The following is a 26,507-nucleotide window of genomic DNA, read 5'->3' as shown; positions in this document are numbered from 1 at the left end:
CTATGACCCCAGCTGACTTCCTGCCCTTTGGGCAGGGGGCTGGACTCGATGATCTCCCGAGGTCCCTTCCAGCCCTAATGTCTATGAAATCCTCAGTGGGGAAAATGAGTTTATTGAGAAGAATGTGGGTGAAAGTCTTCCCAGCAATGGAGAGGAGTGCAATACCACAATAACTGTTGCAATCCAATCTATCACCTTTCTTGAATATAGTAATGATTATTCTGGCATCTCTCAAGTCACTTAGAATCTCTTCATGTTTCCATATTTTCATAATAATGACGTGCAGTTGGTAAGAGAGGTTTTTTCTACCTTGCTTATAAATTTCAGCTGGCATGCCAACAGGACCACATGCTTTGTTGTTCTGCATCTGCTTAATGAGGGTTTTCAAGGCCTCTTGATAAGCTGGTGGACCTGTAAGGTAGTCCTTAATGGGTTCGCCTACTTGTGCAATTAATGTGACTAAAAATAGTCTGGCTCAATTTGAGCTGAAGTAAACTAATCCCAACGTTACCATCTACACGTGCATTTAAGTGCAGTAATTTACTGCACTGCCGGATACTATTTGTATCTGATGGGACTATCCAACAATGCATTAAATTAGTCTACTGTGCCCTAATTACTGCACAGCAAATTAGTCTGCTGGACAGTAAAGTGTCTCATGTAGAAGCATCCAATGGAGTATTATGCTGCTTTGATGGTATTGTCTTCAACAGTAGACCCTTGGTTCAGGAGCTCTTGAAAGTGCTCCTTCCACCAAGCTGTCTTGAAAGAGTTCCATACTTGGATCTCAGAGGGTGGTTCCTTGTATGTCTGGCCCATAGGTCACTTCGGTTGTGCTGAAGAAACTACACGGCATGGCTGTCAGGAAACTTTAATTTCTTTTGCTTTGTTATCCCGCTACCTGTTATTTTGCTCTCTAATTTCCCTTTAGATCTCTGTGCTGGTCAAAGCTCTGGTGATACAGATGCCACAACAGTCCTGGGGATGCAGTATCATTTAGTCAGTCGGGTGCCCAGTATTTTGAGTAAGAGTGCATCTGTGATGATAAGAACATGTTCTGGACATTTGCTCAGGAGAAAAATTCAGTTTGGATTGACTTTCCCTACCCCTTCCTCTCCAAGTGTTCCTTTCCATAGCTTAGACTCCTTGCTCATCTAGCATTGAAATCTCCAAGAAAAAAAAATCTTATCTTCTTCGGAGACAGATGACAGGATTTAGTTTAATTTAGAATTGAATTCTTTTTTTGTTTCGTCATCTGCATCAAGGGTTTACACATATGCACTGATGACTGTTGTATGTTGTATGCAGGTCAGCTAAAGATGAAGGGTCATGAGACACTTCTGATGTCAACTGGACATTCTACTATCTGAGTAATGATCTTAGTCTTGATAGCAAAACCAGTGCTATAGATGTGTCTGTCTCTTTTGGCTTTTTCTTTCCAAAAAACACATAGCTATCACCATGCTCTGTGAGCTGCCCCTCTCCTGTGCATCTGGTCTCATTAAGTGCATCGATGTCAATAGCAAATGATGCAAGTTCTCTGACTATGAGTGCTGTCCTTCTCTCTGGTCACTCACTGTTAGGGTTGTCCATCAGGATGTGGACATTCCAGGTGGCAGACTTCATTACTTAATTTGGACTGCAGATAGAGTGATCCCACTGGACACAGTTTTCCAGTCAGGTGAAATGAGATAGATTAATGTTTACAGCACCTTTTCTAGCCCTCTTCCCCTGTGGGATGAGCAAAGGTCAGTTAAAGATGAAGGTCAGTTGAAGATGTAACTAAGTTTTTTGAAGTGTAAGTGAATGGAGCCTGAAGGGGATGGGAGTTCAGATATACCCCTGTGTTTTAGTGTTCCATATTGGCTACTTCTGTGCATCTCCTGGCTTTTCGGATTGCCCTCTGGAGCACCTACCATTCCTCATTCTCTGTATAGAGCACCTAGGTATCTATTACATCTGTACCGGTAATATGAACTGCTATACGAGTCAATCTGAATCTCCCTTCTGGGGAAGGTACTCAAAAGTTAGGCACTGTCCCACCTAAATCTAGGCACATTCGGAGACAATTTGAATCCTCACCTATGTACTCACATAACATTTCTGGAGTGTGATCTAGTCCATCACAAATGGGAATAGAATCTAAAAATGTGTGTAGGTGCAAAAATTTCAGTGACGCAGTGACATAAGTACCACACAGGCATGTAAATCTGAAATACCGGTAGCATTTAACTCTAAGGGCCCATGGCAAGGCCAATGGGAGTCAACAGAAACCCCTCATTGACTTCCCTAGGTCCTGGATCAGGCTCTAAAAAGAGAGGTTTAAAATAGAAATATAAAATTGCAAAGATTGTACCTTTACTTCTTTCTCAAACTCTTCCATAGAATCAATCAGTTTTCCAGGTTCTAGCTCCCCCAGTGGAAAAGGGTAATCTGTCCCCAAAATTACTTTGTCCTGGAAACAAGAAACAGCCTGCTCATTTTGTGATAACATTAAAATGAAATAGTTGCATAAACTCTATGAGGTTCTTATAATCCACACATAGGGTATAATCCACACATAGGCCACCCTATGTTGTGGGCCAACGGGGTGGGCCACCCAGGCCATAGCTCAACCAACTTTTAGCATGTTAATTTATATAACCCACATATGTGCAATTGTCATTCCAGTTAAAACTGTATAGCTATTTTTTTAACTGCATAGCTAGCTAAATTAATGTACTAGAAGTTGGTTGGGCCATAGCCTGGGTGGCCCACCCTGTTCCGCGGTCTGTGAATCCACATGAAATTCCGAGGACGTATTGCACTGGTATATTTCTGATTTTTAAATTTCTTCAAAAGCATAAAGAAAGCCTGAAAAGAACACTTCCCAAAGCTTCATTATTGTGTACAGGCACTGTTAGACAACTGAGTTACATAAAAATTCTGCATAAAATGAGTGAGACTGAGAGAACCTAAGAATAGGTCTTTTTGTTTTTATGAGCCAGTCATGCTTTCTTTTCATCCTGATGATGCATGGCAAGTTCAGAATGTAAATCCCTGGCACATGGAAATGAATTTAAGTCCCCTTGCACACACATACTAGGAACAGTAAAACCCTTCATAGTTTGGTACACTGAAGTAATTTGATATTAGTTTGATATGTATTAAACAAAGAATCTATTGCTCATCTTCAGTTCTGAGACATCTTGCCTGACATATTGTGATTCATTATGGGGTCACAATCACTTGCTGGCCATGTGTTCCCATAATTAATTAACCTATAAAAGAAAAATATGGTTTCAATTTATTTTGGTTATTGATTTATTTTTAATTCTTTTTACGTATAAAGAGGCTTCCAAGCATGCTGGGTAGGATCCTGTCAACTTATACTGTAGGCCAGGGCTGTCTAACCAGTGATCCATGGGCCACATGCAGGCCACAAGGGTTTAATTAAGTTGCAACCTTTGGGTTTTTGCCCAGCCACCACTCCCCTCATTACTCTGGCTAAATATGCGGCCAGAATCTCTCTGCTCTCCCTCCCTCCTTTTGCTTTTACAGCATGGTGCAGCCAGGGGAGCTGAGGGTGAGCCTGGGTGGGAATGGGTGAACAATGCAGCTGTGGGGAAGGGGTGCCCATGCAGTGCAACAGGGGCGGGGAGGAGTAATACGGTGCAGCAGGTGGGGATGGCTGTCAGTGTGGCATGCAGCCCAGGGACCCCTCAGGTCACCGTGGCACCATCTGTAAGAGTGCAGCCCCCACTGGTGTACAGCCCCATGGGATGTTCAGGCCATGGCTACTTACATTAGACAGCCCTGCCCTAGGCACCACTTTTACCTCTTATATTTCAGCTCTTACATTTTTCCAGCAGGATCCTGCTAACAGAATGACATCAGGCTAATATTAACAGTCTGTTAAACACATATTTAACTTCAGTGCCTAAATAACACTTTAGATAAGAATGTCTTGTTCATGGTCTCGGCCTTCTTCCCTTTTACTTTTGCTATGAAAGCTTACAACCGATGTCTTGAAGAACCCAAAAAATTCTCCTGCAAATCCAGGGAAGACTTGATTTGCAATTCCTTCTCTATGTGGGGAGCTTGCCAAGCTTCACCCAGCTCTCTGGGCTTAGGAGACCACAAATGCAATTGGTGGGGTAAAACCCACCCATCAGAGACGGGCAGTGGAGGAGCCAGGAGGAGAGTCCACTCCCCCTCTAGTCCAAAGAGGGTGGGGGCAGGAGTGGACTTAATTGGGAACTGCAGTTGCAGCCCCCTAAGTGGTTCATTTTCAATCTGGGGGTGGAGCCCCAGAAGGGGATATAAGCATCTGTGTGCCGAGCATGCAGCGCAGTCTGCGAGGGACGAAGAAGAAAGAAGAGGTCCCAGTGCCAAGAAGAGCTGGGAGAGATGCCCAGTGGGCGTATCTGTCTGCCCAGAAGAGCCCGAAAGATTCCACCGCTGGACAAAAGTGGTAGCCGGTAAGGCCCACGAGGGACTGGGACTCTGGGACCCATAGCAAGGCGGCTTTGGTCTCCAAGCATGGTGTGAATCCCGGCACGGAAGCCATTGCAGGGCACAAGACCCTGGGGCCAGAGGGGCCAGGTGGTCTGGGACCCATTCCCTGCAGTGGGTCTGCAAGAGCCCTGGGAACAGAACAGTTCCCAAGCACGGGGAACAGCATTCAGAGCAGCACGGCCCTGGGTGTGCATGAGGCGGCCCAGGCCCGCAACTCCCCCTGAGAAGGATTGAGCCACTGGGACGTGTGAGCAAGTCACGCCACGCCCCGAGGCCTGGAACTGAGCCCTCCCTCGGAGAAACACTGTCCCAGCTCCGTGGGGCAGTGGGTCTCCCACCGGGTCTCCCACTGGGGAGTGAGGCTCAGGGAAAGGTAGCCTCAATAAAGTGGCAGGAGGGAAAGACCCCCTAGAGGAGGGGAACCACTAGAGAACTCTTGCGTCTCATATTTTGGAGTGTTTATTGATTGTTTGATACACGCTATGCAGTTTTGGAGTGTTTATTAACTGTTAACTGTATGCCTTGTATTTTAGAGTGCCATTTATTGTTGTACTTACCTGTTCATACTGTTTGGGACCGTTAAGCTTACCTGTTTGTATTTAGGTGTGTATATATATAGTTATGGTTGTATGCATGTGTAACCTGTAAATACTCATTTTAGTTCACTACCTTTTAATACATTTATTAAATTTGTGCTCGTTTAAGACATTGTGTTCTGTTCCTCCTCTATTGAGACACTGTAGGTGGGAGGGAACTGCGAGTAGACTGCTATTTCTACCCCCAGCACGTGTGTCCGGGCTTTCCTCGTCTATTGGTGAGGGCGGGGGATACTCACTTTGGGGACACCCGGGTTACATATTTATATACAAGAGACATTTTTAAAAAAATGTTCTTTGTGAATGCATGTGTGTGTGTCACAACATTACACTGTTTTTATGCAGTTAGGTGTCTAGTTGCCACAGACACGTAAGTCAAAGTTTAATTTTGTGTAATTATATTAATTTCATTTAATTTCATTTAGTTAGAACTGTGTGTCAGGTAATGACAACAGAAGCACTCTGGGCATAATTTTATTTCTGGAAGCCTATAAAGTCTTTTAAGCTGCTGTTGCAAGAGGAAATTAATTGTGTCCATGAAAAACTGTTGGGGAGCAGTAACTACATGCTCTATCTTGTTTGTGAAGGTGACAGTTAATAGGAAATTCAGCCTGAAGTTTGAAATTTGTACTGTGCCTTTCTTTAATATTCCTTTAACCAGAGTGTTAGAAACACAAGGTGGGTAATTCTCAATGGCTGTAAGTTGTCAAATCTCCAGTGAATTCTCTGGAGCTATGGCAATTTTCATTTTCTGGGCATCTGCCCTAGAACAGTTAACGTTGTCAGTCTTTATGATTTTACTGTGAATCTGGGATGGTTGGTGTTATTTTTTTAAGCGTCTGTTCCCGGGTCCATTTAATTATTTGAAAAAATTCAGCCTTTAAAAATGTTCTGGTCCTTACGGTTGCAGAAAAAAAAAAGATTGAAAACAATACGCTAAGGCTTGAGAAGTCAAACAAAAATGTAAATGCAATTTTTTTTTTAAACTGCATTCATTCTTAAATGCCCAGAGTTGACAGTACTGAAAGGATGTGAAGAAAACATGTTTTATGAGGATGAATTTTGTTTGCATGTAAAATGCTTATTTTTTTGTCTCCAGCAGGTGTCACCCAAGGGTCTCTGAAAGAACTCACATGAAAAGAATACCTATCAGTAAAAACTAACAGCCTAAGGCATGTAAAAGCTGCACATTTTTGTTCTATACAATGTAGTTGCATTCTGCCTTATTACATAAATCTTGCTATAAGATTATAATTATAAAGAATTTATACTTTGTCTGCTAATTTCTGAGAATAAATTACATTGAAAATACCCTGTGATTGGTGTGTGTTTAAACAGTTACAGATACTGCTTTACAGCATATTCATTGATAATTGGATGTTTTCTGCACCGGAACACTCACAGGGACAGCAAGCATGCCACATACTATAGAAACAATAAGAAACAATGCACCTGTATTACTTGATGGATTTATCAAATACAGCAGTTGTCGCTACATCAAGAAAGCTAACCCAAGGGTGTTGTCCTGTGGGCCAGATACAATTTGTTGGGCTGGGCTGGGGCCAGACTGAGATTGATCCTCTGTGCAGTGCCCATGGCAATGGGTCCAGTACTCATACTGCACACAGCAAAGAGTGGTCCCTGGGCTTGCTGTGCATCTGGTCTGCAGGGCTGGCACAGGGTATGCACTGCCCATGGTGTGCAGGCTGGACCCAGCTCTGCAGGCAACACAGGGGGTCAGTTTGGAGCCATACATGCAGCCCATGCCCCAGACCTCTTGTGCTGCATGTAGTGCTGAGTCCAGCCCACATGCTATGGGCAGTGTACACCCTGTGCATGCCCCATCTGCCATGTGCACAGCGAGCCCTGGAGCCAGGTGTCCTGCACGTAAGCTGGACTGAAAACACATGCTGCACTTAGCACAGAGAACCAGCCTGGAGTACACTGCATGTAGTGTCCTACCTGTCTGGTCCTATGCACTGGCTCCAGCATGGCCTTGGAGGTAGCACCCAGGGCCAGTCCAGTGGGGCTCCACATGGAGCACATACCCTGGACTGCCCTCCGGCGCTCTGTGCAAGGCATGTGGTGCTGAGTCTGGCCTGCACAGCAAATGCAGGGCCAGGGCCAGCATGCGTGGTCAATCCAGTGACCAGGCTGGATCATACAGCAGTATGGGTTGAATGCAGCCGAGGGGCTGTGTCCCTGGCTAAACCCCTGGCTTAACTAGGGTGAGTCTAATATTTCAAATAGCATTTTCTTACATGACTCAGAACAGAAGGAAGTCTTTTTTTTATTCCTGTCTTGCGGAGATCTGGCATAAACTATCCCATTGCAGTTTGTGTTATCTTCCTCTAATTTATAGTATTCATGACTGATAGTAATCGCGCTGCCAGTGAACCAAGCCAATGGAGAACTATAGATAAAGAAGGAACTCTGGGAATGTCACTGTGGCTCTGCCACCGACTTGCTGAAAGATCTTAGATCAGTGGTGCTCAACTTTTCAGCCTTGCAGGCCAGATAAGTGGTGTGGGGCCAGACCCTGGATCCTAGGGTCGGTACTTGGATTGGGCCCCACACAGGCAGATTGGGCTCTACGTTGCCTCAGCCTGGCCCTGTGTGGCTGGACTGGGCCTTCAGCTGGCCCTGGATGGATGGATCTGGCTCCACACCACCTCAGACCTGAGCACGTGATCCAGTGCATAGGGCCATGCTATCTTGCCCACAGGTCTCCCCGTAGGTCTGGAAATTTGGCTTCCGGGTGAGCAACAATTAAGGTTATCCCATCCCTCCACCACCAAATTTTTGGACCCTTGGAAAGCTCTGCGGGCCAGATGACACAGCTCTAGAGTCTGAATCTGGCCTGTGAACTAGAGGTTGAGAACACCTGCTTTAGACTATATAGTCTAAAGTAATTTATATATAATATATTAATATATATTAGATGTACACCAATACATCAGTCCGATAGTGGAATGGCACTGATACAAAGAAAATTGACTATACCAGAAATTGGCCTGATGTGGCCGATAATTTGGCTGATAAATGCCCGTGCATATGCGCAGCGACAGCGCAGCATGCAGGCAATGAGAAGCACAGCCTGGCAGCTTGGAGAGCTGCATGCAGCTGATAAGTCCGTTGTGGTGGAAGGGGAGGGGAGAGGGAAGGGGCATGGGGAGACGGATGAAGCCCCCTGCAGTGAGGGAGGGAGTGGGGCAGGCACTTCCCAGCTGGGGTGGGGTGAGGCGCAGGACGGAGCCGCGGCTCATCCAGGGGTGTGGGGAGGGAGGGGGACATCTCCTGCCAATGTGTGAACTCTGTGAGGGCACAGGAGAGTGGGGGAGTGGCGTGTGCCCCTGAATCTGCACGGGGCATGGGCAGGGTGGGTTGCTGCTGCAGGCTGGGCTGGCGCCTGCCCCAGCCCCACTCCTTCCTCACTGCAGGGGGCTTGCTCTGTCCCCCATGCCCCTTCCCTCATCCCTCCCCTTCCACCACAACAGACTTACCAGCCACATGCAGCCCTTATAGCTGCAGGGCTGTGTACTGGAAATCAGATTGGTGTCAGCCAATACGCTTCCTTAAAAACTGGCTATCGGTATCAGCCCCCAAAATCTCTGTCGGTACACCCCTAACATAGATATCCATATTTAACCTGAAATAGGAACTACAGTACGCATGGAATGGAAATGAGAACTATAGTACATATTTACAGTGAGCAGTCTCATAAGAATGCTATGTATGAAGTGTTTGAAAAGGTGTACCAGGTGGTAATTCCTAATTCATTCTTAATTATTATTGTTATTCCAAAGGCTGTGGCCTGAATCCTATTTCTCAATGGTTTGGCATCCAACTGGACACACTTAGCACAGCATCTCCACTTTAAATAAGACACAAGTTGCTGGTGATTGATGTCAACCAGAGTGCAGCTGCATGCTGGAGTGCTGCCAGATCCTCTGCAGGATACCACAAAGTGTGAGGAGATAAACTTATAAGTGCAGGTTTAGGCTGGTCCCTGCCTGGCCAATTCCCTACCAGCAATGCCTAGCCCTTCTACAAGGAGGTAAGCACTGTAATAAATAAATTAGCTTTTGCAGTTGGGTGCCACTCCATTCACAAAAGTTATAGAGGGGTGCCTCATCCAGAGGGGTGTCTCAAGTGAGTTGAGAACCAGTCACCTAAATAAATACTTATATTCAACAGCTCAATGACCGTAACAGAACTTGTTTCACAGTAGTAGGAGACCTGAATCTGAAAGAGATTACCAGAGTCCAAATTAACTTTATGCCTGAGCTAGTCTTTTAATATTAGTGACTTGAGAATGCCAATGTATGAAGCCAGTGTTGTTTGACTGAGCCCCCAGCAGTAATAAGATATATCCTCTGAGAACAGGTCTACTTCTTCTGAGATAAAGAAATGTATATTATCTTGGCCCATCCTCCCACCAAGATTCATCCATGGGAGGCATGCAGGACTCCTGGCCTCTGGATTTTGTCTGGAGGGAGGCAGTTTTATGTTCTGCTGATGGCCTCAGTTGTTCATTTTATTTTCTAGTCATTTTGGCTGGCCTCCTTCCTGGGCAACACTGTCCAGTTAATAGTCCGTGCTGGTTTGTGCAGGGGAGGTTGCAGCAATTTTACACTGTTGTTACCTGCTCCCCTTCCACCTAGCAGGTTTTGTACCTCTGCAGTCCTTTGTTAAGGTTAACTGTCTCTGTTAAAGACATTTTGAAAGGATAGAGCTAAGTGTATGCGACTCTTCAAAGCTGTTCCTGGATTTTCAATGTTCAAGGTTTCCAAGCCAGAACATTACACTCTGACACCAGGTGACAGCTAGTCCCTAAAGACTTTGAATTATGTCTGTGCACACAGCTGCTGCTTTTCTAGCGAGCTCCTGGCTATACACTAGAGATTTATTTTATTCCAAATCCTGCTTCAAATACAGAACTACAGTGGCCTATCAAGATCCCTGTCACATTACTTGGAGTCCAATTTTGCATCCACAGTATTGGCAATGCACATGATTTCCTTGCCAGTGTTACAATATTTGGTGTTTGTCTTAACACAGTTCCTGGATTGAAGGGACTATGTGAAAATCTCAATTGTCTTTTTAAAAAAAAAGATTAGTCTCATCCTACTTAAACTACTCTTGGAGCAGGATGCTCTTCCATATGTAAGTGGAAGTGGCATAATTTGGTCCTCAGTGAATTACTCTGTCAGCAGCCTCCTTCTGCAAACCTAATTTGTGCCATTAAAAAGAATTAGTGTAATGATCATTTCTCCAAGTTTATATATCTATATATATCTATATCTTAATAGCGCCTGTGCTGACTTAGGTAGTTATATCTGTGGGTTGCTAATTCTCTTCTTGTTCATGCTCTCTATTCCCCTGTGCAGGGGAATTAAACTGATTTCACTTGTCCTCCTAAGTGCAGGGTGCGTGGGAGGGGTGTAACCACAGAGCTCTATATTCCACTGATCCCTGACTGGCATAATTGCCCATGGGGAGCCCATTACAAACTTGTGTAACCTAAAGCAGCTGTGAGGCTGATATTTAATGAATAAGAGCAGAAGCAGACCTTAAAGTGGTTCCCTGCCAAAATGGTTTGAGTTTGTGGAACTGCTGTGATAAGTGTGATGGGGTTTGTAAACTCTGCACAGGTTAAAGGGAATTAAGATTTAATGTGCAGCTAAAGCAGAGATTTCTCTGAGTTTCATTTGGCTGATTATTTCTGGGTCCACTTAAACAAGGGGCTATAAAAGACTGAAAGCCAGGAAGGAAGATGACCCAGAAGAACCCACCAGAGTACAACGGCTCAGGGACATTGGTGGACTGAAGTAGGCAGCAGTCCAGGAGTATAATTTGAGTTGTAAGGGCAGTCTATTAGACTAACTCCCTCAGTGGAGCAGGGCTCCGGGCTGGAGTTTAGAGGAATAAGGTGGGTCTCAGACTCAGCAGTACAAACTGATTGAGTGTCCCAAGACCCTGAGTGACTAATTGCTGTGGAGTACAGAATGTCAGAAATGATTTCTGATCTCTAAGAGACTGTAAATGTGGCTGGTGACCAAAAAGGAAAGAGATATCAAAAGCCCTTCCTTTTTACAAAAAGTATGTAATAACCATAACAAGAGGACTTCACAATAAGTTAAATATGCCAAGAAAAAGACTCTCTCCATCAAAAACTTTTAAGCGAAATAAAAAGAGAAAAGGTTGTAATGTAACTCAAAAAGGTACAGTGCATGGCATGAAGAACCAGAGTAGGTGTTGTAGTTAAAATGCTGCATCAAGGAGGGGAGCATACATAGAGAGTGGGAAGTTGTTCTACATAAAGGGCTAGTGTGAAAGAGGATAGGAGGACAAGCCTGCAAGGAGACAAAGGGAACAGTTGGAAATGGAGGACTGCAGGGAGAATACATGCCAACTTAGAGATATTCAATGTAAAGGAATCGTACAAGATATGCATTTATTAAACTCTTGCATTTCCCTGCAATATTTCCATATTTCAGGCATTAATAGGAAGATTTTTTGGGCTATTCCAGTCAGAAAAAGCCATTATAGTCTGCATGTCCATGCATAACTGCATTTATTAAAAAACAGGTAAGGATGGATAGACATTAAAGACAACCCTAACATTTCTTAAGGAATGCAAAGGTATAGTAAGAGGATGCTCTGCCTCCCAGCATACAGGAAGCCAGCAAATAGTTTCTCAGATTTAATTAAGAAAATAGCATCAGTTGTGGAAAAGTCATTTCCCTGTCCCTTAAACCTGCAACCTTTTTAGACTTTTCTACTGGTTGCCATATGGTTAAGTGCACACACACAAATAAATCACAGAACAAATTACAAAAGAGACCAACGTCCCATATAATACATTGCTCATGTTTATTGAACTGGGACATTTACTTTAAAAGTTCTAGCGCCGAAGTAGGCACTAGGAAAGCTAGTTATATATTACATTTAAAATGCTGCATTGCTCTAAAATGGTCCAGTTACAATTTGTTTTCACTTTCCCTCCTCTTTTTATCTATTTATTTGATGTTCTATAGGTGTCAATAGCGCCCAGGATAATGGAGTTGCTAAAGGTATTTGCTGCCACTACAGTTTATTTATAAAAAAATAGATGTTCACAGAGACAGATGAAGGCACATCTGGAGAGCCTTCCACAGGACAAATTCTGAATTCATAGACTCATAGAAAATTAGGGTTGGAAGGAACCTTAAGAGGTCATCTAGTCCAATCCCCAACTGTTCTGAAACTTGCGTTGTAGCCAGGATAATCAACCTTTAGTTGCATATTTGTGTGCTGCTGCTTCTCTCCCGCTCTGGTCTTGGATTCTAAATCTGAGAGTTTAAAGGATAACGTTCATCAGCTAACAAGGAGGTCATGTGCATCTCAGCAACTGGGGAAGCGTGGAATTGCACAGTCCCAGTTCACAGAGGCCTCACCAGTGATGACACAGCACCTCTCACAGTTGTGAAGGGGAGAGGAAGAAACCACAAACTGTCTTTTACTTGCGTAATAAAGGGAAGAAATCTGTTAACTTTAAAAGGGCATTTTAAAATTAGGGACTCTAATTATACCAATATATGCCACTTATAATTTGGTATAATTATGTCAGATAGTATTTGGAATGATTTCATTCATACCAAAATACAGAAATCATTTATCAAAATTGTGCTAGCTGAGTGCTAGGTCCAAAAAGTACCAGAGAATGGAGTAGGAAAGCCTAACCGTTATGATTACGTCTTATTTTCAGTACGGTGACCCTACAAAGGCACTGGGAAGCAGACAGAAAAGTAATAAAGTTTGTGCCACAAACAGCCACTGATCTACATGCACTGAGCCCCATGGAGACCGTGTCTGTACCAAACAGGAGATAGTACTTGCAGTTCTGCTCAGTGCCATAACCTGTCTATAAAAAGGACTGGATACATCTTACCAGACTGAATAACCACACATGGCATTGAAGATAGTTGTGGGGATGGACAGTGGAGAGGTGGTGAATGGACAGTGGCTGAGAAAAGGAAGGAAGGGCCGGAGTCTGAATTTACATTTCTCCTTCATGGTGGATACCCTAGTCAGCTGCAGAAACCCTGGGGGCTGTTGCCAGGGACAGCTCGAATTTTTCTGATCTTCGGAGACCCATATTGATCTTGGGGACACATGGAATTGGGAGGCTATCCATTTGACTAGTTTTAGAGAAAGGTAAACAGAGCACTCAAAAAAAAAAAAAAGGGAAATCCCATCTTCAGCCTCTTCCTGCAGATTTACTGATGTCAGGGAGCATTCAGTTCCCCTATTATTGGGGCCAGTAGTATAACTAGGAATGGGCAACCAGGCACAAGGCCTAGGTGCTACCCTAGAGGGCTTGTCTCCAGGTCCCCTCCTCTTGCTCCATCCCCAAGCTCTCTTTTGCAACTTGCATTAGTTGGCAATAGGAATCAGTGCCAACAATAAGCGTGCAAGTCTCCTTGTGCCAGTCAGTGGCATCGGGGCAATATGGGTAAAGGTGGCAGCTGTGGTAGTGGCATGTGAGACGAGCCCTCAGCATGGAGCAGGGAAGGCTAAGGCACTGCAGGGAAACAGTTCAGGGACAGAGCAGGGCAGGTTGCTGGCCCAGGGCACAAAGTTGTCGCATCTCTGCATGGGGCACTGCAGTACAGGGCTGTTAGTTTTTTTGGTCTCAGATTTGAATTGTTTTAAATAGGAAGCTACTGCAATGTTTTCTTTGCCATAACAAAATATTTGCATTCCATGCTGTTTGACATGCCATCTAACATTCCCACATGCATTCTTTTTTATTACTAACTTGCAGGACTACAGCTTCCCAGGTACAACTACTACACCACTAGCTTTTGGGGATTTTTTAATACAGAGCTATGAACAAAGCCAAGGCTGTTTTTGCAAGCTGTGGGGTCTCAGTGAGTAGTCTAATGCCTCAGGTAAATAGTCTAATTGAAGCAGGTGATTCACAATGCATCTGAGCAAGGACTATGAGCTTTTGCTGGATTGGGACTATTATTTTCAGAACTCCCTGGGACCAAATCTTCCAATGGTATAGCTCAATATAATTCCACAAATTTTGTAGAGCGATGCCCATTTATTCCACCTGAGGCTTCAATCTTAAATTCCCTGGGAGAAACCCTGGTTCCACCGAAGTAAATGACAGAACTTTAATTGACTTTACTGGGCCTGAGATTTCATTTCTTTTTTATTGAGGTAATGGCACCTTGTTAATCCATTATGTCACCAGTTGTATCAATCCAGCTGCACTTCTAACATCTTTAGATCCAACTACACTATATAGAAAAAAGGTTGTAGTGGTGAACCTTTTTAATAGCAATTTGAGATAAACATACTGTTCTTCTGCCTTCTGATCTAGGTCCCTTCTGACCTAGGAAGAGGGAATAATTATATCTACTTTTCAGGGATACTTGGAAGCATGAATCAATGGTTATAAAGCATTTTGAGATCCTTGGGTGGAGGAAATATGGAAAGCAAAAACTAATTATAATAATTTATTTGTAGCATGTTATTTCTTTTGCAAGTCCATTCTTGACTGAAAATTAACCACTGGACCCAGCAACACAAACTGGAAGCTTCTAACTGGAAAGAAAAATGCCATCATTTCTTACTCACCCCATAAAACACCCTAAGATTATTGCTTGAATTCATGCTTTCACCTGAAATTCATTTCATCACCTTCCTGTTACTTATTCCATTCCTAATTCCACATTCTGCTAGAAAACTGAAGCATTTAATTGTTTTTGGTTTCCAAAAATATTTGAAAAAATGTTGTAATCTACTCCCTACTTCTACCATCTCTCTCTTTTTCCTTCCTCAAGATGCATTTGATACAGAATAATTCACTTGGGTGCTATCAGCCAAATGTTTTCAAAAGTATTCTAACTCACCTCTCCTATTATATCTGTTAGCAGCTTCAGAGCCTGAGGATCATGGACGAGTGAATCGGTGTAAAATGAACCAAGGTATTTCTTTGGATCAACGTTATTATCCACTGCACACAAATCAGGGCGCACATTGAACCCATGGGAAATACGTCCGAGAGTATATGGAAAAGAGCCACCTACAAAGAGAGGTTATTACTGAAGGGGGAAATCATTTCTTTGCTTTCATAAATCTGAAAATGTAGGAAGAAAAAAACCACAATGCCACAGACGAGATTACTATGCAGCTATATAGAAATATAATACTGTACAGGGAATAGGAGACCATAACCAATAAAAGCCCTGTCCCCAAAATGTAATACAACAGCCAGCTCTTCAGCTGGTGAGCCTGCCCACTAGTTATACCTGTTAACAACCATATTTGACTTGGTTCTGAAATAATTCAAGGTAGGCCATATTAAGGAAAAAGTTTGTCAGTATGTTTTGATCAGGTATGAGTCTAATGTTGATTGGGGGGGGGGGGGTCCCCCTAAACTGGGGTGGGCAATTATTTGGGCCTGTGGGCCACATACGCTGTTCCGGGGCATTGCTGTGAGCCAGCTGGCACCCTCCACCCCACAGTAGCCCAGAGCCCACGCACCCTGTGCGGCTCCTCCCCACCACTGCCAACAATGCACAGCCCCAGCTCTGGTCTGTGCCCACTCCAGACTCGACCTGGCTGGAGCAGACCAACTGGGTCCCCCAGTCCCATCTGGCCCAGATGCTATCTGGCCTATGGCACGTCCTGCTGTCCCCTGGGCACACAGCGGGGTGACCCCCGCAGCTTGACTGCCTTTCTAGGTAGCTCAAGTGGCAGCAGCTCCTTCTGGCCGCCTCTGCCACTGGCCCCAGCCCTGTGGTACTGGCAGGGAGCCACACATATCCCCGACCCTGTCCCACCCCACTCCCACTCCCACTCCAGACTTAGCCCAGCAGAGTGGACGAGCTCCAGACCAGCGGGAACCCGTGCACGCAGTCCTGACCCCAGCCTGCCCCGTGCCTGCTCCAGACTTGCCCACCCATGCTGAGCAGTGGCAGCACTGGGCAGAAGCTGCTGTTTGGTGCAGGGGTAAAAGCAACCCCTTCCCTTCACTGCTGCTGGCTTCTTGTTGCAGCCGCCCAGAACCTGCACCCGGACTGCCTCCACGGCTCCTCTGCACTGCCACTGCTGCCTCTAGCGAGGGCAGAGGAACCACCGGGTAGCTTGGATGCAGGCTCCAGGCAGCTGCAGCCTATAGCCTGGGCCAGGAAGAACTGAGGGACCCGCTGTGGGCTGGACAAAGTCCCTCTGTAGGCCAAATCTGGCCCACAGTCCGTATTTTGCCTACCCCTACACTAATCTGTCATTGCACTAGCAATTGCAGAAAGTGCACACTGCAGAGGCTGAGCATGAGGAAGTGAAGCATAAAGACAGTTTTAAATATCACAGGGATAAGCTGTACAATACTTAATGGGCATTGGCAGGAACCTTGGCAGGCAACGTAAGTGCATGGAAAAGAGACTCTTCTCTAATTTGTGCATGGATGAAGGACGGGCCTAGCATTAGTTGTACATTTTTCTCCTTTTTAGTTTGCCTGGCAACTGATTAAACTCCCCAGTTCTAAGATATTGGCTGCTTGCCTCTCTAATCTTTATCATTAGAAGGAAAAGCTCTGAAGTGTGAACCAAATATAAACTGATGTCTGCCTCAGCTTGCATCTTCAGAGTCCACCCAGCCCCACGTGCCTATATAGGTATCCTGTATATAGATTTTGTACTACACACCAAGTTACTCAATGTTAAGGAAATAAAGTTAGCCAAAGAAACTTAATTATTAACATTGGATATGACAGCAAGTCTTTTAGGCACTTACAACCTTGAGAGAAAAATTCAGAGCCCTGCTGAAATTAGAATTTTTTTTCATTTTACTTTTTTGAAACTAGCATCTTGATACAAAGCTATACTTAAATAGATGCAGGAATAATTGCTACACTGACATGTCTCTTTGTCATCTTTGCAGTAATATTTGAGGAGTTAGAATACAGCTTGGGGAAAACTAATACAGAACCATTCTGCATAGAAAGGAGGCTTCCCAGTGCTTCCTGGCATCTCTAATTGCTAATGGGAAGCAAGGGAAAATGCACATAAAAATAAATGCTACTTGATTTGGATGCATCTGTTGTGATATTGTAATCACTACAAACAGATATCTTTCTGCTGTAACTTAGTTTGGTTTCTCCATTAGCTAATGCTTTTCTGTGTTTCCCTCTGCCTAAACTGTGCTCTTTTGCGTTCTTTTCTCTGACAAGAATGGCTCCTTCCTCCTGTCTTTGAATTCTGTTAGTGATGCCTTCTGATATTGCAGAGCGAAGATGGGGGCAAGGGAGAAAGAAGTGCTGAATAGTCAAACAGCTCACTTTCTGTTTTTCTGATGCTCCCTTTGCTAAAGATGTTTCCAGGCAGATGATGCTGAAGAAACCATTTCTCCACATAGTCTGTAAGTCATTCTCTCTTATTTTCATATTACAAATACAGAACTGGGACAGGCTATAAACAAAACAAACCTTAAAAAGTGCTTTCTGGTGACTTGTGGCTGGTGAGGACTTTTTCTTATCACTGTCAGTTAAGCTATGTGGTCAAGTGAGTTTCTATGACTTATCAAACCGTAAAGGTGAGATTCTGCAATATTTATATGCAAACTCCTACTGAGTTCTCTAGTTTGAGTCCTCAGAGAATCTTTTTATGAAATAAACTAATCTCACTTAAGGATGCCACTGGGATTCTTGATCCATTTTTGATTGCTTGGGATAAGATTTATGATAACCCATGGACCCTGGGCTCAGTCTAAACCTTTCCTTATGGAAATCCTCTACTGACTCCTATCATAAAGGCAATTTTGATTCCAGTTCAGTTCAAACACTGACGTTAACAGTGATCAACAGGGAACAATCTTACCAAAGAAAGAACACTGTGGTCTCCAGATCTCTTCAAGCCCTCTCCTCTTGACTGAGACTCTCAACACAGATTGCAGATGCTAATTACTGACAATTGTGTCTACATCACAAATACCACCACATGGCCACTGGAAGTAGGCCTGAAACAGCAAAGCCTATTCTACTGGAACACAGGAATTAAATAGTCTCAATAGGAATCATCAAGCTTTATTATTTTTTTTTTCTTTTTAAAGAGTTGAAAATGGCTCAATCCTCTTTAATCAACCTTCTTAAGACAGGCAGGTCTCTTTCTTTAACTATACATTTTTGTTGTTTCATCTACTTTTCAATTATAACACAATTAAATGCTTGAAATGGCTCTCCTAATAGGCAAAACCAGAAAAGATAACCATTCAATAATGTTCAGCCAAGGAAGTGATTCATGAGATATATTACCTACCTCCATGTGCAAAGCAAACTTTCAGTTTAGGAAATTTTTCAAAAATTCCACCCATAATCATCGAGCAGATGGCTACAGTTGTTTCTGCTGGCATGCCTGACAACAAAGAAAAGCTTTGTGATATAGACTTCATACTGAAGTTTTAGTTTTACACATTGGTGATGTTTCCCTCAATATCCTCTGTATTTAAAACCAAAGGTAATGTTTGCATTGCAAATAGCAACTCCATAAATTATTTCTTATGAGAAAAGCACCACTTGAACCAGCCATTACTGAAGGTTCTTTAACTGTAGTCAGAAAGGAGGGGTAGAAGCTATGAACTGAATTTGCCTCTTAAACATGACATTTAAGACTTTTTTACACTGTACAAGGCAGTACCACACAGACATACCCAATCCTCTGAGTCTGGGCATCAGAACAGCACAGATGTGTTAGCACAGTGAAAAAAGGTCATGAAGCTGTACTGCTTCTGCTGCTTGACTAGCATGGCTATCTTTACACGGCACTGCATTGCACAGTGTACACATCTTAGTTTCTCTGTGCTCTGGGCCAAAACATTAGAACGTGGGTGCTTAGAGTTATGACACTGAAAGACCAATCAGATGCCTAACTCAAGCAACCAGAGTTGCAGATATTTAGCATCATAAGGTCACCTATGGGCCTTATGAAGAGCCATGAATCTCTTAACCAAATCTCTTCACCAATAAAAATGTGGAATCAAGAATTGGCAGTAATGAGGCCTGCTAATCTTCGGAGCCCAAAATCGTGGTCTTGTGGACTTGCGGAGCTTTACCACTAGGTATTGGTCTACCACCTGGCCCCACCTAGTGTCTGAAAATTACATATACAACAGACACAGGAAAGCTTCAACAAACTGGATTATATTGTTATAAAGTAGTTAATGGGAAACAAACAATAGGACTTTAACAGATAGCAGACATCTATACAAGAACAGGCAATACAATGCAAGGGTGTATGAGACAACATAGACAGCAAAGATGGCTCTCTCACCACGCAGCGGCAGACCGCTGTGTACTTCTGGGACTGACAGTCCATGGGAGGCCTTGCTCCTTTCCCTTGTGGAGCTGTGTGCTTTTCCCCTTGGGTTACTGAGCACTCCACAGACTGGGGTGGGTGATACTTTACCCTCAAAACGATGATCCTGCTCTGGCTGGTCACCTGGGCTGAAGCCCAATTGACTACCAATGCTCTCTCCTCTGAACTCAAACAGCTGTCATACAAATCTCCTTGCACTAACGATCAACAGCTAACACCCACCACATACATCAAACAGCTCTCACACACAGTCCTGAACACACACACTCAGACACACATATCCAGTCCTGCACTGTCTCACGGGTGTGTGTTCCTTTTAACAGGGGTGTAGGTTGTAGCCGTGTTGATCTAAGGACATAGGCAGACAGGGTCCTCTGGGTGAACCTGATATCTTTTATTAGACCAACTTAAATAGTTGGAAAAAATGTTCTTAGCAAGTTTTCGGGTTTAAAAACCCTTTGTCAGGCTGTGGAAGCATCTGCAGTCGAGGTGTGCTCTTCCTGGATGGAAGGAATAGTCCTGGATCTATTCATTCTATCCAGGAAGGGCACACACACACACTGACTGCAGAGGCTTCCTCAGCCTGACAAAGAGTTTTTAAACCTGAAAGCTTGTTAAGAAATTTTTTTCCAACTATTTAAGTTGGTCTAATAAAAGATATCAGATTCACCCAAAGGACCCTGTCTGCCTGCTCTTTTTAACCGCACCGGTCACACCATTTTTGCCAATTACTCAGTTAACTGATTACTCAGGCAGAAGCACTGTCACTCAAACATCCATCACACCTTTAACCAACCTGATGATGACTTACCTCGGAAGGCGAGAGACTCACCTTGCAACAATTTGCGCCACTGCTCAGTCATACACTGTGCTTGCTCCTTTCAGAGAAATAGGTCCTGACATCAGTCAAGAGTTCACTGGGTCTACGTCAGGGTACGGCCATGACCGCCTCCCTGCGTCGGGGCCGCTTACCGGTCGCCAAGTGTTGGCTCACCTCGGGTTGGGCATTTTACACATGCTTGCCTCGCCTGCCACGACTTTGATGATATTAGAGTTGGTTCAGATGGTCCGGCGCGTGTTGTCCAAATATGAGACTCCTCGGCATTCCGCAGGTCCCGCATTGATGAGGGCTCCGCCACCCATACACCCTCGCCCGTTCCACCAAGAGGTGGCCGCCTACCTGGCTCAGCCACGTGTCCGTAGACCACACAGATTGTCCATGAAAGAAATGTACAGATCAACACAAATGCTATAGTTAGGGGTCTCCCTGGGTTGGGGCTGCTGCTTCAGCCTTCAGCAGACGGTCTCCGATATCCCCCCCGTACGCTGTGGGGTCGAAACCCCCACTCCCGCTCTCGCAGAGCTCTTCTTGATGGCTTGTTCGATTCTTCCCTTTATAACTAAGTTTCGCTGTGGCCGTTCCTCCTCTATTATAGGAACTACGGTGCCCACAGTCAATGAGTGCCCTGCTATTAGGGCTTATGTGGTACTCGGCTTCCGCCGCGTCCCAGCAGCTCCCGGCTGGTAACAAAACAGTCCCATGTCCCACAAGGGCCAGCTGACTGGGCTCAAGAGCCCCGTTGGGGCTCACCCCTTCTCCAAAGGCTCCTACCGTGGTTGAGAGCTGCTCTCATCCGCTGCAACGTGCTCCGGCTGGCTCCAGCCCCTCCGCTGCCTGCTTCCGGTTCCACGCCACCACTTCTTGCCGGCCCCGGCCTCTCTTTTATGCCGGTCCCGGGAGCACCGGCTCCGCCCTTCCCCACACACCTGTGAAAGGCGAATTCCCACCCAGCGTCTTGGGCCTGCGTGCGCGGGACTAGTGGGCTACCGCTTGGGTGTGGGGCCCCGGAGCCTGCTGGCTCCGTCTCTCCCTCACATATCCCACCCCTCAAGACGCTGCTAGGTGCTTCTCTTTCTTGCCTTAATCCATCCTGCTTGGCTCCCTCACTTTCTCCGTCTTTCTGTTCTTCTGGGTTTGGGTTGGGGTTCTCTTCACTGCACCTCGACAGAAAGTCTGCCACGGTGTTTGACTTCCCCAGCCTGTACGCCACGTGGAATCGGAAAGGTTGGAGAGCCAGGGCCCACCTCATTATGCGGGCGTTATCAGTCTTGGCCGTATTCAGCCATCTCAGAAGGGCATGGTTGGTTATTAGCTTAAATTCACGCCCTAAGAGGTAATACCTAAAGTAGTCTACCCCCCCACCTGATAGCTAAACACTCCCGCTCTATTGTGGAGTACCTTCTTTCATGTTCATTTAGCTTCCTGCTGGCGTAAGCTATTGGCCACTCCACTCGGTCCACCTCCTGGGATAGTACCGCTCCAAGCACGAAGGCTGAGGCGTCTGTCTGTAAAGTGAAAGGCAGAGCAAAGTTGGGAGTATGGAGAATTACCTCTTGGCATGGAACCTGTTTGAGGTCTTCTAAGGCCTTCTGCTGGTCTGTGTTCCACTCTATGCTGTACGTTTTCCGGCCCTTAGTTGTCTCGACCAGCGGGTATGCTATTTCCATGAATCTAGGTATAAACCTCCTGTAATAGCTGACGAGTCCCAGAAATGCCCACATTCGCTTCTTAGTTACTGGCGCTGTATAGTCCCTAATAGCCTTTACTTTGTCCGCCAGGGGTCTTACGCGTCCCTGCCCCACTAGGAAGCCTAAATACTTAGTCTCCCTCTTGCCCAGGGCACATTTCTTTGGGTTTGCCGTGAGTCCCGCCTGCCTCAATTCGAGCAGTACGGCCCTTAACGCTCTTAGGTGTTGTTCCCACGCTCCCTGTAAATCACAATGTCATCTATGTAAGCTGAGGCGTACCCTTGGTGGGGCACGAGGATCCAGTCAATCAGCCTTTGAAAAGTGGCTGCTGCCCCATTAAGCCCGAACGGCATTCTTTTAAACTCGAAAAGGCCCCACGGTGTGCCAAAGGCTGTCTTCGGCTGATCTTCCTTCCTCAATGGAATTTGCCAATAGCCCTTAGACAAATCGAGCGTCGCTATAAACTTCGCCTGTCCTATGCATTCCACTAGCTCACTCACTTGAGGCATGGGAAACATGTCGAATTGCGTCAGGGCATTCAATTTCCGAAAGTCCACACACAGCCTCAAATTCCCATCCAGCTTTGTCACGGCTACTAAGGGACTGTGCCACGGGCTACAGGACAGTGTTATAATCCCTTGTTTCAGCATTTTTTCTAACTCTTCCTTGATAGGTTGGTACCGATGGTACGGGATCCTTTGCCACTTCTCGTGGGCTACCTGCCCCTCCTTGGTTATAATTTTGTGCTCTACCCCGATTGCCTTCCCCGGGCTATCCGTAAAGACGTCCTTAAACTCTTTCACCAGATTCCGTAATTGCTGTACTTGCCTTGTCCTCAGCTGCCTCCCCACCGGGACTTGATCTCCATCCTTGGGACCTCCTGACTTATCTCCAGTTTGTACCCCAAATTCATCCGACTCGGGTTCGGGAGAGATCAGCAGGCCCTCGGGCTTGTGCCACTCTTTAAGGAGGTTGATATGATAAATGTGTTTCTCCCTTTTTGCCCCCGGGCACAATACCTCATAATCTATGGGGCCTACTCTCCTCAGTACAGTAAACGGGCCCTGCCAACAAGTTAAAAACTTGATGGTGGAACTTGGCAGTAGCACTAGCACCTTTTGCCCTACCCTTAATTCCCGTTCTTTTGTATGAGCATCATATCTTTCTTTTTGTTTACTTTGGGCTTGTTCCAAATTGTCTTGGGCCACCTCCCTGACTGTCCGGAGACGCTCCTGCAAATCCTTGACGTACTCGGAGGCTCCCCTGCCTGGGTTCGGATCTGCCTCCCACCCTTCCCTCACGACATCTAACAAGCTGCGAGGCTGATGCCCGAATGTTAATTCGAAGGGTGAGTAGCCCAGCGATGCCTGTGGGGCATCCCTGATTGCGAACAGTAAGGGGGGAACCATTAGGTTTCATTTCTTAGGTTCTACTTGAGTGCACCGGCGTAGCATCACCTTTAATGTGCCACTGAAACGCTCTACCAAACCATTTGTTTGGGGGTGGTACACTGCCGTCTTCAGATGGTGAAACTGTAGCACTTTGCACATAGCCCCCAACACCAAGGACATAAAATTAGACCCCTGGTCTGTAATAATTTCCCTGGGGATTCCAAATTTTGCTACCCACTTCATTAACTCCTCCGCCACTTTGGGTCCTGTGACCGCTCTCAGTGGGATAGCCTCCGGGAAGCGGGTCGCGTAGTCTATGAGCACCAACACAAACTGGTGTCCCGCTACGCTCCAGGGCAGTGGGCCTACTATGTCTAAAGCCACCCTGGCGAATGGCTCTCTCACCACCGGCATTGGCTGCAAGGGCACCTTAGGGGGCTTATAAGTGCTCACTTTCTGGCACAATTCACAGATTTTACAGAATTCTTCGACTTCTTCATACATATGAGGCCAGAAACACCACCTAGCCAAGCGGGCCTCTGTCTTGTGTTTGCCTAGGTGCCTCCCAAGGGGATTCCTATGCACTAGGCTTAGAAGGGGTTCTCTGTAGGGTCAAGGTATAACTAGTTGGGCAAGCTCCTCTCCCTCGGCCCTGCCCCATTTGATCTGGTATAGCAACCCATTTCTTATCTCCACCCTGGGTACCTGCTTATCTTGTTCAGGGGAGGTTACCTGGTGGTTGGCTCTCGCTGGGCCCGCCGCTCAGAATGGCCACAGCTCCTCATCACTCTCTTGGGCCTCATGGAATCGACTGCTGTTAGCCAAGGCCTCTATTTCCAGGTCATCTGGCTTCTCTAGGTCAGTCCCAACTAGCCCGTCTTGCAGGCTCTCATGGCTATGGAGCGATGCTAGCACTTCAAATATTTCAGGCCAATCCCGACCCAAAATAATGGGGTACAAGATTCCTTCGTCCAGTCCCACCGGGATTCTTCTACGGATCCCCTTCACTCAGATGTCTAGCAAACGCCTTTCAAAATAAGACTTTTGTTTGTGGAGGCATACCATTTGCATCCCGGCACACCATGGTGCTTGCCTCCAGTCAATCAACGAGGGGCGCACTAGCAATTGCGCGCACCCCGTATCCACGACCGCCGTGACTGGACTGCCTTCGACCCACACCAGCACTTCAGGTGAGGGCTGGACCTTAGCGGTCAAGTGGTTGCCCACCCCACACTCCATCGAATCTGCCTCCTAGGTCTCCCTCGACCTTGCACGGCCGTCGGGGAAGGCTAGGTCCTTTGTGGGCCTTGACCGAAAACCCCTCTGTGCCAACACCTGTTGTTGGAGCAAATGCTCCTGTATGCTCGTCTGTCTCATGGCCTGTTGCTGTTGTTGCTGCAGCACTTGGGCCATAAAGTTCATGGCCTGTTGCAGGGATTCTGTCCCCGTTAATCCAGGCTGGTGCTCCATCTGGACCCCTTAGTCCTGCCAGGGAAGCCGCTGCCACGTTCCCGGCCAAAGCACCACTGTCGGGGTATGGCCATGACTGCCTCCCCGCGTCGGGGCCGCTTACCGGTCGCCAAGTGTTGGCTCACCTGGGGTTGGGCATTTTACATGCGCTTGCCTCGCCTGCCACGACTTTGATGATATTAGAGTTGGTTCAGATGGTCCGGCGCGTGTTGTCTAAATATGAGACTCCTCGGCATTCCGCAGGTCCCGCATTGATGAGGGCTCCGCCACCCATACACCCTCGCCCGTTCCACCGAGAGGTGGCCGCCTACCTGGCTCAGCCACGTGTCCGTAGACCACACAGATTGTCCATGAAAGAAATGTACAGATCAACACAAATGCTATAGTTAGGGGTCTCCCTGGGTTGGGGCTGCTGCTTCAGCCTTCAGCAGACGGTCTCCGATATCCCCCCCGTACGCTGTGGGGTCGAAACCCCCACTCCCGCTCTCGCAGAGCTCTTCTTGATGGCTTGTTCGATTCTTCCCTTTATAACTAATGCTCACTGTGGCTGTTCCTCCCCTATTATAGGAACTATGGTGCCCACAGTCAATGAGTGCCCTGCTATTAGGGCTTATGTGGTACTCGGCTTCCGCCGGGTCCCAGCAGCTCCCGGCTGGTAACAAAACAGTCCCATGTCCCACAAGGGCCAGCTGACTGGGCTCAAGAGCCCCGTTGGGGCTCACCCCTTCTCCAAAGGCTCCTACCGTGGTTGAGAGCTGCTCTCATCTGCTGCAATGTGCTCTGGCCGGCTCCAGCCCCTCCGCTGCCTGCTTCCAGTTCCGCACCGCCGCTTCTTGCCGGCCCCGGCCTCTCTTTTATGCCGGTCCCGGGAGCACCGGCTCCGCCCTTCCCCACACACCTGTGAAAGGTGAATTCCCGCCCAGCATCTTGGGCCTGCGTGCGCGGGACTAGCGGGCTACTGCTCCGGCGTGGGGCCCCAGAGCCTGCTGGCTCCTTCTCTCCCTCACAGTCTAGAACAGCATTTCTCAGCCCATGGGTCATGACCCAAAAGTGGGTCACAAGAATATATGAAAGAGTCACGAACAAAACTTCGAAAATGGATCAAGTTGATACCTGAAGCCTGACGCCCTGCTTCTGCATTGGTACGAGTAATTTGCATTTTCACAGAGCCCAGAGATAACTCACCACAAAAGACATTCCTGCCCAGAAGATCATCCATCTTTCTACTCTTCTGTGAAATATGAAACATCATAACCAGAAGGAAATATATCCTGCTTGCCACCAGACAACTTTGAGGTAGAAAGGCTGCTCCAACTTTTCTCTGAGCCTAATCTGCATAAAATGAACTGGTCCAGATAGAAGATTTTGCCACACCTTCAGCTCTCCTATGAAACAGGAATTTTCATTTCTGCGTAGGAGAACCTTTACAATCTTTGCTCTCTCCTATGCCTGAAGAAGGGTGCCTGTGCCCAAAAGCCTGCAAATAAAGATTTCTTTTTGCAAATATCTAGTTAGCCTAATAAAAGATACCACTTCTGCCATGAATTCTGATTTAAAAAAAACAGATTCTCCTTTAAAGGAGAAAAACATGGGAAACCATGGCTTTTCCCTTGCAGGCTGGCAGAGCTTTAGCCTGCTTAGGGCTGCCTGAGGCC

At 46.2% G+C, this 26,507-nt stretch overlaps 1 protein-coding gene across 3 annotated transcripts in view; it reads right to left on the bottom strand.

Moving 5' to 3' along the window:
- ACMSD (aminocarboxymuconate semialdehyde decarboxylase) overlaps positions 1 to 26,507 on the bottom strand; it is a 69,512-nt gene that overhangs the window by 3,220 nt on the left and 39,785 nt on the right. The window contains exons 7-9 of one of the 3 annotated variants that reach the window (XM_019554586.1): positions 18,407 to 18,502; positions 15,002 to 15,174; positions 2,357 to 2,455 (exon numbers count right to left, since the gene is read on the bottom strand). In XM_019554586.1, the coding sequence (XP_019410131.1) occupies positions 2,357 to 2,455; positions 15,002 to 15,174; positions 18,407 to 18,502 (368 nt within the window). Of the gene's footprint in view, positions 1 to 2,356; positions 2,456 to 2,725; positions 3,261 to 11,945; positions 12,428 to 15,001; positions 15,175 to 18,406; positions 18,503 to 26,507 lie in introns of those variants that run through there. The other 2 variants (XM_019554587.1, XM_019554588.1) reach the window with 2 other exon arrangements.

The sequence above is a fragment of the Crocodylus porosus genome, unplaced genomic scaffold (genome assembly GCF_001723895.1).
Source record: "Crocodylus porosus isolate Cpor-Errol unplaced genomic scaffold, CroPor_comp1, whole genome shotgun sequence".
Taxonomy (NCBI): Eukaryota; Metazoa; Chordata; order Crocodylia; family Crocodylidae; genus Crocodylus; species Crocodylus porosus.
Note: the sequence above shows the minus strand (reverse complement) of the source record. Positions and strands in the feature narration are given on the sequence as shown.